The sequence below is a fragment of the Balaenoptera ricei genome, chromosome 2 (assembly GCF_028023285.1).
Source record: "Balaenoptera ricei isolate mBalRic1 chromosome 2, mBalRic1.hap2, whole genome shotgun sequence".
Taxonomy (NCBI): domain Eukaryota; kingdom Metazoa; phylum Chordata; class Mammalia; order Artiodactyla; family Balaenopteridae; genus Balaenoptera; species Balaenoptera ricei.
Window position 1 is genome coordinate 182,820,476 of NC_082640.1, and position 16,933 is coordinate 182,837,408.

The 16,933-nt window shown below is 54.9% G+C and overlaps 1 protein-coding gene across 2 annotated transcripts in view; it reads left to right on the forward strand.

Moving 5' to 3' along the window:
• The window catches only part of HHIPL1 (HHIP like 1), a 29,050-nt gene that overhangs the window by 6,255 nt on the left and 5,862 nt on the right, over nucleotides 1–16,933 (forward strand). For both annotated transcript variants that reach the window (XR_009500994.1, XM_059914979.1), the window contains exons 2-8: nucleotides 796–1,442; nucleotides 4,216–4,359; nucleotides 6,778–7,106; nucleotides 7,440–7,566; nucleotides 9,576–9,721; nucleotides 12,885–12,966; nucleotides 15,403–15,485. Coding sequence is in view for 1 of the 2 variants with exons in the window: in XM_059914979.1 (XP_059770962.1) it covers nucleotides 796–1,442; nucleotides 4,216–4,359; nucleotides 6,778–7,106; nucleotides 7,440–7,566; nucleotides 9,576–9,721; nucleotides 12,885–12,966; nucleotides 15,403–15,485 (1,558 nt within the window). In the remaining variant the exon portion in view is untranslated. The remainder of the gene's footprint in view (nucleotides 1–795; nucleotides 1,443–4,215; nucleotides 4,360–6,777; nucleotides 7,107–7,439; nucleotides 7,567–9,575; nucleotides 9,722–12,884; nucleotides 12,967–15,402; nucleotides 15,486–16,933) is intronic.

The following is a 16,933-nucleotide window of genomic DNA, read 5'->3' on the forward strand; positions in this document are numbered from 1 at the left end:
ACTGTGGGCCTCGTATGTGCTAGACATGGTCTCAGGCTCTGGGGTACGGCAGTGCCCAAGACAGGCAAAATTCCTGCCCTCGTGGAATTCAGGTTCTGAGGAAGACAGACAATAAACATGTAAACACGCTGATTTTATAATAATATCAGGGAATGTTAAGATTTTGGTTTTTTGTTTTTTAAGCCGAGTCAGAGGCCAGGAGGGAATGGGGGTGATGGCTGGGTGGTCAGGGAAGACTTCCTGGAGGTGCCCCTTGAGTAGGGATCTAAAAAAAGTGGAGTGAGGGAATTCCCTGGTGGTCCAGTGGTTAAGACGCCGTGCTTCCTATGCAAGAGATGCAGGTTCGATCCCTGGTCGGGGAGCTAACATCCCGTGTGCCATGTGGTGTGGCCAAAAAAGTGAATTAATTTAAAAAATTTTAAAAGTGGTGTGAATCATGGAGGTATAGGGCGGAGGCAGCATATTAAAAGAGAAAGTGTATAAAAATGCCTCAGATCCTTTCTGGCACACAGTAGGTGCTTAAGAGTAGCTCCTGATGCTGATGTTAGTAGTAGTAGTAATAGTGTGGTTATTCTAACAGAAGCATCAAGGCTAGAGAGAAGGAATGAAGGCGAGGAGATACAGGCCCCGTGTAGCCGCTGCTGTAGTTGAGACAGTTGGTGGTAATGGACAGATGGCATCCTCCCATTTTACAGATCAGCAGACTGAGGTTCTAGGAGGTGGGGTGAGCTGCCCGAGGTCACACAGCTGGTAAGACCACCCCAGAGCATCCCTGAGCCATCCCTGTCTGTGCAGGAATGCTCGCCGTATGCAGCCCACCTCTACGACGCGGAGGATCCGTCCACGCCCCTGAGGACCGTGCCCGGGCTCTGCGAGGACTACTGCCTGGACCTGTGGCGGTCGTGCCGGGGCCTCTTCCGCCACCTGTCGCCCGACCGCGAGCTCTGGACGCTGGAGGGCAACCGCGCCAAGTTCTGCCGCTACCTGTCGCTGGACGACACAGACTACTGCTTCCCGCGCCTGCTGGTCAACGAGAACCTCAACTCCAACCTGGGCCGTGTGGTGGCCGACGCCATGGGCTGCCTGCAGCTATGCCTGGAGGAGGTGGCCAATGGGCTGCGCAACCCCGTGGCCATGGTCCACGCCCGGGACGGCTCCCACCGCTTCTTCGTGGCCGAGCAGCTGGGGCTGGTGTGGGTCTACCTGCCCGACCGCTCACGGCTGGAGAAGCCCTTCCTGAACATCAGCCGGGCCGTGCTCACATCGCCCTGGGAGGGCGACGAGCGGGGCTTCCTGGGCCTCGCCTTCCACCCCGGCTTCCGGCACAATGGCAAGCTCTACGTCTACTACTCAGTGGGTGTGGGCTTCCACGAGTGGATACGCATCAGCGAGTTCAGGGTCTCAGAGGATGACGTGAACGCTGTGGACCACGACTCGGAGAGGTGGTTCCCCGGGAGACCAGGCGGGAGGGGCGGGGCCGCAAGCACGGATGAGCACTGGCGTGACCACATACGGCCAGCTGGAGTTGTGCCCCTCAAGAGTTGTGAAATATTTTGAATGTCACGCTTGGTGAGGGGGCCGAACCCCCTGTTCTGGGGTCAGGGGAGGGGCAGTTGCCAAACAGACATCACCGGCTCATGCCCAACTCCTCCATCAGGTACTTTAGATGGTGCATTTCATTTGGCTCTCATACAGCCCCATTTTACAGATGAGGAAGTGGAGGCTCAGAGAGGTGACGGGACTGTTAGGTCACACAGCTAGGAAGTGTCAGAGCTGGAACCCTGGTCTGTCTGCCTCCCTCCCAGGCCCAACCCACTGCTCCTAGCAGGGCACTATGGCCCCAAGGCCCCAGTCTCACCTGGCCCCACCTCCTATTTCTCACCTGGACCCTCTGCCCCCCAGGCAGATTGCTCTCCTCCCCACCCTCCCCCAACAGGTTTATCCGTTCCTTGCCTCCAGGCCTCTGCTTCTCTCAACTCCCAGCCTGCTCTCTGGGTATTAGTTATGCCCCAGCTGTTTTCAAAACAGGTTTGACCTAGCCTGGCAAGAAGGGCATACATAATCTGTCTCCAATGGGAAAATAAATCCTGTACCAGGTCACTCAAATAGGCAGAATTTGATACTGGGAATTAGTTCCTCAGGTGTTGGAAATGATGAAAGAGCAACCTGGGGAAGAAGGGAGGCAACTCTGAGTTTAACAACCGGAGGGAGCTGCCTCTGTCTCTTGGGCTGTGAGAAGTGGGGTTACTGGAGCCCCTGAGCTGGGGCCACTTGGTGGAAGCTGGAACCATGGTGGACCTGGGTTGGGGGAGCTGGAGCCAGGTAGGAGGTGCAGGGACTGCCAAGACACTGCCTGAAACAGACAGAGAGAGAGAGAGGGAGAAATACCGCTGCCTCTCCACCCGCTACTCCCCACTCCCCGCCCTCCAGTCTCTGGCTAATGCCTTCCACTGGCTGAACCTAGCTGGAGGCCACGTAGCCAAGGAGCATGGGAAATGTAGTTTTCAGGAGCTGGCCCCCTGAAGTAGAGGAGCATGTAAGGGGAGGACCAGGACTGATCTGAGGGCAAATAGACAAATAATAGCACATCATGCATTCAATAAAATTGTAAACTCTTGACATTGAACGTATAAAAAGAAGGAGTTAAATATGCTGGCTAATGTGAGGTCTAAAGTAGATTTTGCCTGTGAGCTTCCTGGCAGCCAGGGCAAAAGGAGAAAACATAATTCTCATTAACTTATATGAGGCTGCACAACCAATTCTCCAAGAGAGGTCAAGTTTATCACATGGATCTCACAGAGGGGAGAGAGAGGGACAGAGTGGATGTGTCTTCAATGGTGACTTTTAAAAATTGATTCCTGATGAAGACTGAAGGTGGAACACAAAATAAACAGATGAATATATTGCAGAGTTAGGGTTCAGCAAAGGCTCTACGGGGACCTCACAAGTACAAGCCTAGAAATTGGCTCTTGCAGGGGCAGAAGTAGTCACAGCTGGCTCAGGGCAGAGCCAGGAGTGAGTGATCATCCTTGCCTGAGTCAGCTGTCAGTCTCTGTTCTCAGGGCTGAGACCCCAATGGGAGATGGATGACCGACAGTCGGAGCTGTCCTCTCCATGGAGGACCTGGAGTTTGGGGTTGTGTATTACTTACCAAGTCGTGTGTGTTGGCCTCACGATAGAAAGGCTTCTGGTCTTGGCTCTGAAGGTCCAAAGTCCTGGGTTCAAGTTGCTTGACATTTCTGTATCTCAGGTTTCTCATCTGTATTAATAAGGGCTTGGCAAGTCAGTCACCAATCCTGGAAAACCTAAACCAGCCTAAGCATTTCGATCAGAGGGAATTTAGTACAGGGAGTTGGCTACAAAGGGATTGGGAGGGATGGAGAAGGAAAAGGGGATGGTCAGGTTACCTAAAGATGAGTTCCTGTGAGAAGCTAGAGGAACAAAAGGCAAAAGCGTCTTTGTGCTGCTGAGTTTTGCCCCTCCTGGTATCCAGATGTCTGGGTGGAAACCCAGGAGTCCATATTTGCCAGCCACTGTTGCCCTTCCTGCAACCACCGCTTCTGGAGGCAGCACCAGAAACTAGGGAAATGTGGCCCCTCCCTTCTCCTTGCCTTCCCTCCTCCATTGGCAAGCCCCTAACTGGAAGCCAGCTGGCTGGCAGTATGGTGGAAGGTTCCCGCCCTGGCAGTAAAGGAGGTTGCTGAGGAGTGCGTGTGACTGAGCACAACCCACACCATCCAGCCCACCTCCTTAGAAGCTGCAGCACATAATCAATGAGAGAGTGTGTCAGAAGTGCTCGGCTTAAGTGGCTGGCGTGTGGGTAGCTATGATGAAGAGCCAGTTGTGCCAGTGATTGGGTCAACAGTCTCGCTCGATCCTAACAGGGCAGGTGCTAGCTGTGGGGAGAGTGGAAAAAGCGCTAGACCAGAACTGGAAGTCCTGAGTTCTAGTCCCAGCTCTGCTATCTATGGGCTGTGTGACCTTGGGCAAGTTGCTCAACCTCTCTGAGCCTCTCGGTTCTCATTGGCACAATGGTGTGAATTATTCCTGCCCAGCCTGCCAGATCCTTATAAAAATCACCTGCTACAAAGGATCTGAAAAGTCTTTCCAACTATGAAATGGCATCCAGGAGAGAGGAGGTTTTATTGCTGTGATCTTGTTTTGTGTTTTGGCTGAGGTTTTTTTGGGGGGGGCGGGGTGTTTATCTTCTTTTAGGATAATCCTGGAGATCGAAGAACCAGCCTCGAACCATAATGGGGGCCAGCTGCTCTTTGGGGATGATGGGTACCTCTACATCTTTACTGGAGATGGCGGGATGGCTGGAGACCCCTTTGGAAAGTTTGGAAATGCCCAAAACAAGTATGTTCTGATTTGGTTGGCTGGTGGGTTGTTTTACATACTCCTAGTTTACATACTATCCTGGAGCGGGGGTTACTTCCTCGGCCACGAAGTGTAGGGTAGTAGAAAGGGCTTTGGACCCCAGCTCAGTCTGCAGCTAGCCAGGTGGGGAACCCAGTCACTTCCTCTCATCAGTTAGAGAAGAAGAAGAAGAATCCCCATGGGGAGAATAATAATAATAATCTAGTCATGAAGAATAAAGGTGATCACGTTGTCATGGGTACCTGAGAGGTGACATCACAGAGCCTCTGGGAAGATCAGATTTTCTCTGAAGTCTGCCCAGCCCAGCTGGAGCCAGAGGAAGGAAAAGGGTGTTTTCCAGACCTAATGGGGAGTGTGAGCTGGTTGGAGCAGGGCTGTATGGGTGGGCATGTGGATTTTCTGCCCCAAGGGTCACCCAAGATGGCCCAGAAATTGAGGCATAGTCTTGCTCTCAGTTCCTCACTTCTGGACTTGAGTAGATGGCCTGCCACCATTCCCCTCCTTACACACAAACACACGCACACACCACACACATACACACACACACACACACACACACGAGTCTCGTGCATATAGATGAGGATATCCAGGAGTCTCAGGGCAGCCTCTTCCATTCTCTTAGTCAAAATCACAAAACCTTCCTCAGCCCAGAAAGTAAAAATAGCGAGTATGATGTTGATTACAGTAATTAAAGTGCTCCCAATTTGTGACTTGTGCTTTCATACGTGACAGTGTAAGAATCATTGCAGCTTTCTCATGTTTGGGATGTATTTAGAGATGAAGTTGAGAAAATAGAAATTAAGGATTTGTGGATAATTGGACAGGACTTAAAACATTATTTTGCTGTTATGAGTTTTGCCCACTTATATATCAAAGCTTGGTGCGTGGTTTATGGGCTCCAGGGAGTAATCTGTAGCTTGGTGCTGAGCAGACTGGAATGTATGAGAGGAACTCACTGGGGCAAAACCTAGAAGTCCACAATAGGGGATTAACTGTGGGGCATCTACTGGGGGAGACCGTTTTATCATCATGAAAGAGAATACTTGTGAGGTATCTTTAATGATGAGGGAAATGCTTGGGTGCTGATGCTATGTGAGAATGATGGGGTACACAGTTGCATCAAATGGGCGGACCGGCCAGTCCTGCCTTGAAAAGCAAGCCAAAGGGAGTGCACCAAAATGCTAACAGCTAGGGGAAAACCACGCAGTAAGTAAGAGCATCAAAAAATCACAGATGAAGAGGGCGTACATCTTTAAGCACGTTGCAGGTTCCATCATGTGTCACTTTTGTTATGCAATGAATGAGACCCAAAAGCTGCTCACCCCCAGTGGCTGCATGGAGGTTAGGGCTGCACCCTGTTCTGCGTGGCTCTGGAGGGCACATCCTGAGGTCTCCTCGCTCCAAGGGCTCCGGAAGCTGATGTTGCATGGTGCCAAGGAGTGACCTCACTTCCAGTCCAGAGCTGCCTGAGGGATCTGTCAAGTTGTCCCCCTCTCAGAACGTGGGTTGCCTCATCTTTGAGATCAGGGTGGTGTGTGTGGAGTGTGGGGTGAATTAAACTGCTTCTGAGGCCTGTTTGGCTCTCTGACATGCTGCGATGGCACTGGGGGTGTATGAGAGAGATGGCAAGTACCCCAGCCTCCCGTTTCCTGCTAAGATCTGAGGTGCTCTCTCTCCCCTCTCCCTGCCCTGACCTGTACTCTTGTGTGGGGCACTTGACTTTGATTGCAGGTATTCATTCATTCACTCAGCAAACACTTCATGAGCACCTGCTACATGCCACTCACTGTGCTAGGTGCTGTAAGAAAGCTGTAAATAGGAGTAATTTTTCTGGTATCATTTTCACCCTGCAGCACAACCCTGTGAGTAGGCAGGAAAGAGAGGGACCACCTAATATCACAGTGGAGGACACCAAGGTCCGGGGAGATTAGAAAGTGTGGTAAAGAGCTTGGATTTCTGCAGCCAGGCTGCCTAGGCTGGATCCCACTCCTATCATTTACTGGGGGTGTGGCAACTGGGGATGTTTTATGACCTTTCGGAGCTCAGCTGCCCCATCTGTAAAACGGGGATCACAATAGCACCCACCTACCTAAAAGATTCGTTGTGAGGATGAAACAAAGCAATAGATGGTATGTATGTCCAATACTTAGGACAAGGCCTGGCACTTGGTAAGGTGCCCGATAAATGTCGAATGAATGAATGAGGTTACCCAGCTGGTAAGTGGCTGAGGAGGACGTGAACCCGGGGTCTCTGGCCGCACAGCTGAGGCTCTCCTTGCACCTGGGTTGGCCGTGGGCCCCGGGCCCCGGCACCCCTATCCCCGCACCTGCCCCGCGGTGCCCGAGCCGCTGGCGGGGGGAGACCCCGAGCCGGCTCCTTCTCTCACCCGGCCCGCAGGTCGGCGCTGCTGGGCAAGGTGCTGCGCATCGACGTGGACCGCAACGAGCGCGGCCCGCTCTACCGCATCCCGTCCGACAACCCATTCGTGGGCGACCCCGCCGCGCGGCCGGAGGTCTACGCCCTCGGGGTGCGCAACATGTGGCGCTGTTCCTTCGACCGCGGCGACCCGGCGTCGGGCGCGGGCCGCGGGCGCCTCTTCTGCGGCGACGTGGGTCAGAACAAGTTCGAGGAGGTGGATCTGGTGGAGCGCGGCCGCAACTATGGCTGGCGCGCCCGCGAGGGCTTCGAGTGCTACGACCGCAAGCTGTGTGCCAACACCTCCCTCGGTGACCGCCCCCCGCCCCCCCGCGCCCTCGAGGACCTGTCTCCCCGGATCTGCCCCCCACCCCACGGCTGTGCGCCCGCGCCTCCCTCCGTGGCCAACCGCGCCCCCGTCCGGGACTTCCTTGCCCGCGCAAACCCATGCCCTCGCCCCCCCCCCCACCCCCGCTTTACAAACTTGAAACACCACCCTTTCTGGTTGACTGGGGCCCCATCTCGGGCCCTCTTGGGAACCTCCCCCCCCTTGCCCCCCCCCTCCCCCGTAAGACTCAGGACCACCCAAGAAGCCTTGTTGGGAACCGGCTGCAGGCTCACCCCAGCTTCTCCCGCCTCTGCAGATGATGTGCTGCCGATTTTCGCCTACCCGCACAAACTGGGCAAGTCGGTCACTGGGGGCTACGTCTACCGGGGCTGCGAGTACCCGAACCTGAACGGCCTCTACATTTTCGGAGACTTCATGAGCGGGTAAGTGGCCTGACACCAGTTCTGAGGGGGCAGGGACTGCAGAGGTGAAAGGTGGGGGAGTGTACAACACCCTTGATAGCCCCGGGGCCATCTGGCTCCTGGGAGCCAGGACCTGCCGTTGCACCAACTGGCCAGAGAGGTCACCCTGCTGGAGAGAGGGGAGCTGCGGCTCCAGCTGAGGTCTGCCTGCGGGGCCCCTGGAGCCTGGCTGCCGGATTCCCATGCTTTATGGCAGTGTTGCCTCCACCCACTGAGCCCCTAGAGGGTGTGTGTGTGTGTGTGTGTGTGTGTGTGTGGGAGAGGGGTTGGGATGAGTCACACCCCAAACAGGTTTCGGAGGGGGTAGAACATACCTCCCAAGCCTGCTGTGGGTCAGCCTCTCTCCCCAGGGGAGCTTATGGAAACTCATGACCATCTCGTTCTCCTGTTGTATAGAGGGGAAAACTGAGGACCAGAGAGGCCCAGGGAAGCTATACACCTGGCATGATGTTTAAAAGTACAGCTGAGATGGCCTATGTTCAAAGCCTGGCACGCTTATTAGCCATGTGACCTTGAGCCAGTTACTTCACCACTCTGTGCTTCAGTTTCCTCATCTGCAAAATGATAATAGTACCTGCTTACTAGGGTTGTTTGAGACCTGTTCATACATATACAGCACTTAGAATCTAGAATGTGCTCGATTTCTGTGTTTTGTTTGTTTGTTTGCTTGTTTAATAAGGTGGAAGGATCTGTTGGACCCTTCCAGCCTCATGTGAAATGAATTTTTTGTTTGTTTGTTTGTTTTTTTGCCACACGGTGCAGCTTGTAGGATCTTAGTTCCCTGACCAGGGATTGAACCTGGGCCCCCTGCAGTGGAAGCGTGGAATTCTAACCACTGGACCACCAGTTCTTAATTATTCCCACCCTAGCCTCTCCATGTAAGGGCAGCTGAACTGGGTCCCTCGGGAGAGGAAATAAGGAAGCCCGAGGCTGGTAGAATTCTTACCTCCTCCAGGCTGCTGACCTAGGGTGGCTTTGTGGCCAGTGCATCTACAGCTGGAGCTGACAGAGAACCCTGACCTGGGCCTCTGGTTGCTGGGTCCTTCTCCCAGCTTAGGGTCTCCCTCTGGGACTCAGTTATCCCATCTGGAAAATGGGTCTAGATGAAACCCCTTTTTTTAACCCCGATTCTCCTTTTTCCCTTCTGCCGTCCCCCAGGAGTGCCCAAGCCACCTGAACACAGAAATTCAATGAATTTTGCCAACATTTCCCAAACCCCTCTGCTGGGTCAGGCTTCGTGCCAGGGCCAAAGCAACAGAGTTGAAGAGTACCTCGTACCCAAGTCAGGGAGACAGACCCACACTCGGTCCACTCGAGTCCGGCCTCAGAGAGCCTGTGAGCAGTGCTGGGGAAGCCCAGCACAGGGGCAGTCAGGAGGGCTTCCCAGAGGAGGGGATGACCGAGCAGGGCCTGAAAGTATCAATAGGTGATTGACAGGCATAGAAGGGAGTAAGAGACAAGATCAACATTTTCTGAAGATGTCAAATTCTCCATTTCATGCTCCGAAGCGGAGGCAGCTCCAAAGTATGTGGAAACTCCTGGGCACCAGCCTTGGAGGCTTCTGAACTGGAAGTCAGCTCCTGACTGCCTCCTGCTGGTCAGCAGGTGGGGTTGAGCTGAGGGGGCAGGAACCAAGCTGGTCTTGTTCACACCTGTGCTTCTCCTGGTACGTAGCAGGTGTTCAGTAAAGACTGCACGTGAGTCCGGCTTCATGGCTGTGCAGCCTGTGCGCTTACACGGGGCTCCGTCTCAGAAGCGCCCATGCTTGGTTTAATGCTCTGCTGTTACTGTCTTGAAATTTTTAGTACTTTTTGAACAAGGGGCCCTGAATGCTCACTTTGCACTGGACCCTGCAAGTTATGTATGGTCCTGGTTGCATGGATAATAGATGATTGGATGGATGGACTGGTGGGTGGTGTTCCCTCGGGCACCCGGCCAGGCATGACCCCACAGCCCATCCTCCTTTGCAGGCGTCTGATGTCCCTCCGAGAGAACCTGGGGACAGGCCAGTGGCGGTACAATGAGATCTGCATGGGCCGTGGCCAGACCTGTGCGTTCCCGGGCCTCATCAACAACTACTATCCGCACATCATCTCCTTCGCGGAGGACGAGGCCGGTGAGCGCTCCTGAGGCCTCTCCATCCAGGCTGCCCATGCCTGGGACTGTGCCCCACCCCATGGGTCCTTCTGGCCTGGGATTCGAGGGCTGGCATCTCAGGCCTGAAATCACCTTCTGGCTGGAGAGTGACGTGTTCAGAGGGCTTGAGCCTTGCTTCGGTGTCAGTTATCACTCATCTGAGCTTCCATTTCCTTATCTGGAAGATGGGAGCAGTGGTCCCCGTCCTTCCCTTTCCCCAACTCTCACCCTGGGCAGGGTTGCTAGGAGGGATAGCGTGACCCCACAGGTAAGAGTCCAGGGCAGTTATGGGACCAGGAAAGGATCTGCGATGGTGGAAATGCAGGCAGGTGGGGGGAGAGTGCCTCCCTGGGGACCTCCAGCTCCCTGGGTTCCTGATGGCAAATGTATCGGGGCCTATAAATGAAGCCGCATTGTCTTCAGAAAGTGGTGGGCACCGCTTTCTTGCCTGTTAGTGGGTCCCCCATTCAGGCACTCGTGTTTTCAATGCAAGGAACAGAGGGGGAGGGGAGAGGAAGAAGGACCATGGAGGCTGGATCCCGCCTTTGTCCTTGGCCCCGGATTGTCCCTGGACAAAAGCTGAGGGGCCCCCAGTGGGGCCTGGTGGATGCTTGGCCAGGTTACTAGGCAACGCCTTCCCAGGGGCCTTTCGAGAGGTGTCCCCTGCAGGGCCCAGTGCCCAGAGCCCCCAGGCCTGAGTCTGGGAAACCTTTGTTGAGCCGATACCCGTCAGAGTCTAAATTTTCAAAAGGGCAGCCTCAGACCCCACCACCCTCCCTGAGCCCACTGGGCCCTTGAAAGCCATTTCTTTTGGTCGTTAGGGGGTTAACATGTTTTGGAAGAGGGGGATGCCCTCCCCCCACCCTCCTCCCCCTCCAGAGCCCAGACCCAGAGGAGGGCCTGGAAAGCGCAGTTCCCAGGGGGCCCTTCCTCAGCCCTCTGAGTGACACCAAGGGATGGACAGCCAGGAGGAGGCCCCTCAAAGACAGACAGCCCAGGGGTAGCATGTTGGTGAGTTGGGCAGGTGGCCCCGGAAGGCACAGAGACCTGGGGGGCTGATGCCAGCAAACCTCTCCCAGCTCCCTCTGGCCTCTGCCTCTCTGCTTGATCTTCTGACACGTGCAAATTGCAAAACAAGGACCTCTGCTGGCCCAGTGTCCTCCAGGGACAGTCCATACCGCAGACACCAGGAGGGTAGTGTGGCCCTGGGCAGGGCTTAGCAGTGCCATGGGGGCTCCCTGCCCGTGCACGGGGTTGGGAGCTTCCCGCAGATGAAGGCTGGATGGGGCCTTGGGGTGCGCCCGGTCCAATGCTGTCACTTTACAGATGGGGAAACTGAGGCTGACTTTTCCTGCCTGGTTGTGGGGTGGGGGGCACTGGACATGGCCTGGCCCCTGGAGGCCTCCCAGAGCAGGACCTCAAGCTCAAGCTTGGTCAGGCAAAGGCAGACAATGGAGAAGGGCATCCAGGCCAAGGGAGCAGCATGTGCGGGGAGCTCCGAGGTGCTCCAGCGCCTGGAGCATAGGGTCAAGGAGGGCTGCACAGCCAGGGAGGAGACAGTGGCCGCTCCCAAGGGCTTCTCTACAGAAAGAAGCCCAGAAAGGGAATTAAGGCTCAAAGCCACATGCAAATTCATAGCTGTGCCTATGGACTCTCCAGCAGGGACCTGCTTGCCAGGGGCCCTGCTCCCTCCCACGGGGTGCATCACACCTTGTGGACCTATTCCTCCCCCCACCAACTTGCCCCCCACCCCCGCTCCCACCACCCGCCAAGGCAGGGCTGGTGCTCCTGGAGGGAGGTCAGGGGCCATTGACCACTCAGCATCCTGCCCTCCCCAGCCCCCAGCTCCTCACCACAGCTGGTCTACCCCAGTTGCACAGGTCACCTCTCAAGTGTCTTCCCCTTCCAGAATTCCCCAGGTTTCCTGGGCCTTGATTCTCAAACACCTCCCTCATGCAGCCCTCCCTGACTGCACCAGTCACCAGGGACATACTTTCCTTCAAGCTCCCTTCTCACTGTCTGTATTGGCCTCTCCTTGGGGAAACCACCCCCGCCCCCATCCTTGGGAGAGCTCTCCACTGCCTCTTACAAGGACGGAAGGTATTAGCATGGCTGAACCATCACATTGAGCCACATGTGGCCTGTGTCTGGGCCTCCCAGCTACCACGTCTCCTACATTAGCGTGGGCTTGGGGACAGCAGATGTTTCTGAGTTCCAGGCCTGCTTAACCATTCACCAGTTGCGTGACTTTGGGCAAGTCACTTGACCTCTCTGAGCCTCTGTTTTCTCATCTGGAAGCTGAGAATAATGAAGCTTAATTCCTGGGCATGGGTACCTGTGGCAACAAGGGCCAGGGGGCAGGATGGGGGTGGGGAGAGAGCAGAGAACTCAGTTTCCCTGAGAGCATCCGTGGCACCAGGTGCTCATGATTCCATTTCTACAAACAGAGGCTCTGAGTGGGGCTGTCCCGGAGCTGCTGGAGCTCACATGGGGCCAAGTGCAGGGGCTGGGATTCACACTAGAGGCTCCCCAAGCACGAACTCTTCTGCCCCTGCTACTTGCCTGGGAGGTGCCTGCTGGTCAGTGGAGAGAGACCGTGTCCCCAAGGACTTGGCAGGACCTGGACCCTGGGCAACGATGACAGTAACAACAGCAATAATAGTTAACACTGATGGAGCATCTCCTATATGCTCTTTTCATCCTCACAACAGCCCTGTGAGGCAGGCCCATTTTGGGGATGAGGAAACTGAGTCATCAGTAAGCAGTCAGTGGGGAGCTGGGCTGTGGACCTCCATTGGTGCTCAGAGGTGTGAGGTCCTGGGCATGAAACCCAGGCAGGGACCAGGGGTGGGGCTGGGTCACCAGGGAGGAGACAAGAGTCCAGAGGTCAGAGCCTGGGAGGGTCCGGGCAGAGCAGCCGGCAGCCCGGGAGGCTGTGCTGCAGAGGTCCCTGGGCACATCTGGACGCCTTTCTCAGCCTCGGTTTCCAGTTCTGGGGACTGGAGAGTTACACTGACCTGCAGCATCTCTCCTCCTGGCTCACTGAGGTTGGGGTGCACCTCAGAACTGAGGTGGGGCCGTGGGGCTGGCCGGGATGGTATTCCAGGCAGTGTTCTCACTTCTTGCCTCGTTTCTTGTCCAAGGGGAGCTGTACTTCATGTCAACGGGCGTGCCGAGTGCCACAGTGGCACGTGGGGTTGTCTACAAAATGATCGACCCCTCCAGGTGAGTCCCCCCCCACCCCACCCACATCATGGCCTCAGCTCCTACTGTCTGCCAGGAGCCCTCCCCTCCATTACTTCATTTCCCCTCTCTACCACTCCTTAAGGTGGTTGTGGTTAATATGCCCATTTTTCAGATGAGAAAACTGAGGCCCAGAGAGTGGAAGTGACTAGCTAAGTTCATACTGCTGGTGAGGGGCAGATCTAGGATTCAAAACCGATCTGCCAGCCTCAAAGTCCAGTTCTATTCATGCTAGGAGGGCGCCAAAGATACCAGTGGGGGCCCATAAATATGGGCCCCACCATCACACTTTTTTAAATTCTTTTTTTAAAGTTTAGAACAGTTTTAGATTTACAGACAAGTTGCAGAGATAGTACAGAGTTTCCCATATACCCCTCACCCAGTTTTCCCTATTATTAACGTCTTACATTATCATGGTACATTTGTCACAATTAATGAACCAATATTGGTACATTACTATTCATTAAATGCCACACTTTTTTTTTTTTTTTAATTGAGGTAACTCCATACTTTAAAAACAAAAGGATGTCTCTTGTTTTTCCCTAGTGTCCTTTTCTCCGGGATCCCATACAGAATCCCACACTGCATTTAGTCATCATGTCCTGTTAGCTTCCTCTAGTCTGTGACAGCTTCTCAGACATTCCTTGTTTACCAACACTTTTTTGTTGACAGCACAAAGCTATTAATTACTGACATAACTATTTATCAAGAAAAACATAAGTGCTTGCTCCTTTCCTCTCCCCGAGGTCTCGGCCCTCTTTGGATTTATGTCGTTGTGGAGCAACACAGGCAAACTTTGCATTTTTCTTTGTAGGTCTATCCTTACTTTGTATAAACATTTCCACGTTGCAACATTACCCTCAGAAGGCTCCTTTTTGATGGCGGCGTAATTTTCTGTTGAGTCACTGCACCATGATTGCCTGATCCATCCCTTGGACATTTAGGTTATTTCCAGTTTTTGAAAAAAAAGTGCTTCTCTAAGGAAATATCACCTAATTCATGCCAGATGCTGCCTGAGACCCACTGTTTCCTTTAGTCTGTGCAGTATCCTTCTGGGCTCATGGCCCCCGCGCAACAGAGGGAACCCGAGGCTTAGGGATTTCTGCTCAAGGTCTCGTGGGTGGGAGGAGCCAGCAACGGGCTAGACCCCCGTTCCCTCCCTCCCTCCGTGACCCTTCTCATCCCTTTTTTCATTTTTCTCTTTTGGAATCCATGTAATTTTGTGCATCCACAACATATTGCAGAGGGGCGCCATTCCAGAACATTTGGAAAATGAAGAAATGGGAAGCAGAGGGGGTAGGGTGGGGTCATCCGTTGCCACCCAAACATAACCACTGTGGCATTTTTTGGTGTATCTCCTACCCTTTGGCAAGACAAAAATTTTTATGTAATTTCCTTAAGGAACAAAACCCGGCTGGGTCGGTCTGAAGCGTGTGGCTATTATGTGGAGTTCAAAGCAGCCAGAAAACCCACGCTTTCTGCAGCTTGGAGAAGGGTGTGAGCTGGGCTGTGTTTCAGCCTCTGGGGGGAATGGCCCACGTCCCTCCTCGGTTTCCCTCTTTTGCCAGGGCTGTCTGAAAGCCACCCCAGGTCACGTGGCTGCTTCAGCCCTTGGGCTTTCCCCTCGTGCTCTTGGGACCCATTGAAGTCTTGGACCCACGTGGGTTGGTCCCAGAATAGGGTCGGTCCCATTCAAAGACTCACAGATCAACGGCCAGAAGCTCATTAAAATGGGATTCCATTCCTTACTTGTGCCCCTCAAAGATGTCCAAGGAGACCCAATTCATAGCCCTGGCAACCCTTCTCAGGCTCTGTTCTCTCCCAGTCCTCTCCAGCCTCGCACTCCAAGGCCCCCAGAGCCCTCAGCTCTGCTGCCAGCCCCGAGGCTTTCTCTCTCTCCCCACTTTATTCTTTAGATCAACTTAACCTTTCCCTTTGATTCTGTATCACCAGAAATCCCAGAACCAGAGGGGCAGAGAGAAACCCTCCTCAGAGGCTGTGGGGAATGGGGACCAGGGTAAAGTGCAGGAATGGGGCTGTGGTGACAGTTACAGGAGTTGGACCGGCAGGCTGGGGAGAAGGACTGTGACATTTGATCACATCCCAAGGACGCTTCATGCTGTGAATTAGAAGCGGCCACCGGCCCTCCTGCTCTTCAGGCAGAGGCTGAGCGGGCACTTGGCAGTCCGTTATGGGGGGTTCCTGTCCCGGGGTTGGACTCTTGGGGTCTGGGAGGCGTAGAGCAGCAGGGACACTGCTCCATAAGCGGCCACTGTTGTTACCACCCACACGTGGCCAGGCCTGAACGCACACCGGCCCTTTCCCTTCCTGCCTGGCTTCAGGGGGCAGGTGATGTCGGAGGGACATGCTCAGGGCGGGCTCCCAGGGTGGGACTCACGACCTCTTGTGTGTCGGCAGACGGGCACCACCCGGCAAGTGTCAGATCCAACCCGCCCAGGTGAAGGTCCGGAGCCGCCTCATCCACTTCGTGCCCAAAGAAGGTAAGTGTCCACCAAGCTGGGGACACAGTGGGAGTTCCTGCAGCCCACACCCGCTGCCCCTCTTCCAGATGTGGATGCTCCCAGCTGGGCCTGGATGCCCTTCCTTGGCCCCCATGCCCAGTCCTGGGCCCCGTACACAGGAGATACTAGGAGCGGGTGGAACTGCTTAAACCCCCTTCCACTCATGCAGTGTCTGCCAGACCCAGGCCACGGTGGGTGGCTCCCAGGGGCTGCAGGCCTCACAACGAGCATGGCAAAGGGAGAAATAGCTGGCCCCAGGCAAGGTTCACTCGGAGTTCTCGGGAGGAACAGAGCAAGAGGGTATATCTATATGTGAGCAAGATTGGAATGAGTTATTCTAGGCGCAAGGGCACCTAGGGGAGCATTTGGGCTGGGTCTGCTCCATGATGGTTCTGTTTTGACGAGCTTGGTGGGGAGAGAGGGGTACAAATCCTCATGAGCCGAGGGCCAGGCAAAGCCACAATGACCACCCATGGGATCTGGGGCCATCTGAAGAGGGTATGGCCCGAGGAGAGGGCTGTTCCACTGGGTCCAAGCTAGGTGGGAACAGAGAGAGAGCCAGTGTTGTCAGATCTTCCAGTTCTCAAGACAAGCAGACCATCCATCCATCCATCCATCCACCACATATATGTGCTTCATACTGGGGCTGTAATGCTGAGCAAGCAGATATGGTCCCTGCCTTCTTGGGTTGTTATTGTACACTCTCCCGATTTGAAAATATTGGCAACTAGTTCACAATTTTCAAAACCGCCCCGTGGGCCAAAGGAAATACTTCAGTGGGCTGAGTGTGCCCAGCAGGGCTCCAGCTGGCAGACTGGGGTGGGGGGCAGGAAGAGGGGGAGGTTGGGTGGGTGGGGGGGTACCCGGCCCTGAGGAAGGGGTGCCCCGCCAGCAAGAGGAAGGCTGGGGAAGCTGGGTGTTTGGGGAATTTGCTTCCAGCTGCAGTTGGTCTGGGGCCTTGGCAGAGTTTTCCATTCACTCATTCAGCAGTTTCTGCATTTCTGTTAGTTACCCGCTCTGTGCTGGATGCTGGGGCCACAGAAGAAGTCAGACCAGGCCCGGTCCTGGCTGGGGCAGACAGAGGGGTCACTTAGTGTCCCAGGCCCCGTGACAGAAGTTGTGCTGGGCGCCATGGGGACCCAGAGCAGTGCAGAGCTGGGGGTGGAGGGGGCGGGTTGGGAAGGTCCTGGAGGCTGAGGGTTGAGCCTGGATGGAGAGGAAAGTGCATTGCAGAGGTCGGGGAAGGGCAGCCTGGGTAGTGAAGGCAGCCGGAGAAGCAAGAGCCCTGGGAGCTGGAAGTCCTTCCCTGCGGGTGGAGTGGGGGCCAGGGTGCAGGTTGGGGGAGCGTCTGGCCCATGTTCTGGCCCCAGCCTGCACCTGGTCTTGTATCCAGGCCCTTTCTCAGCCCGCATCTCAGTGGTTTTCCA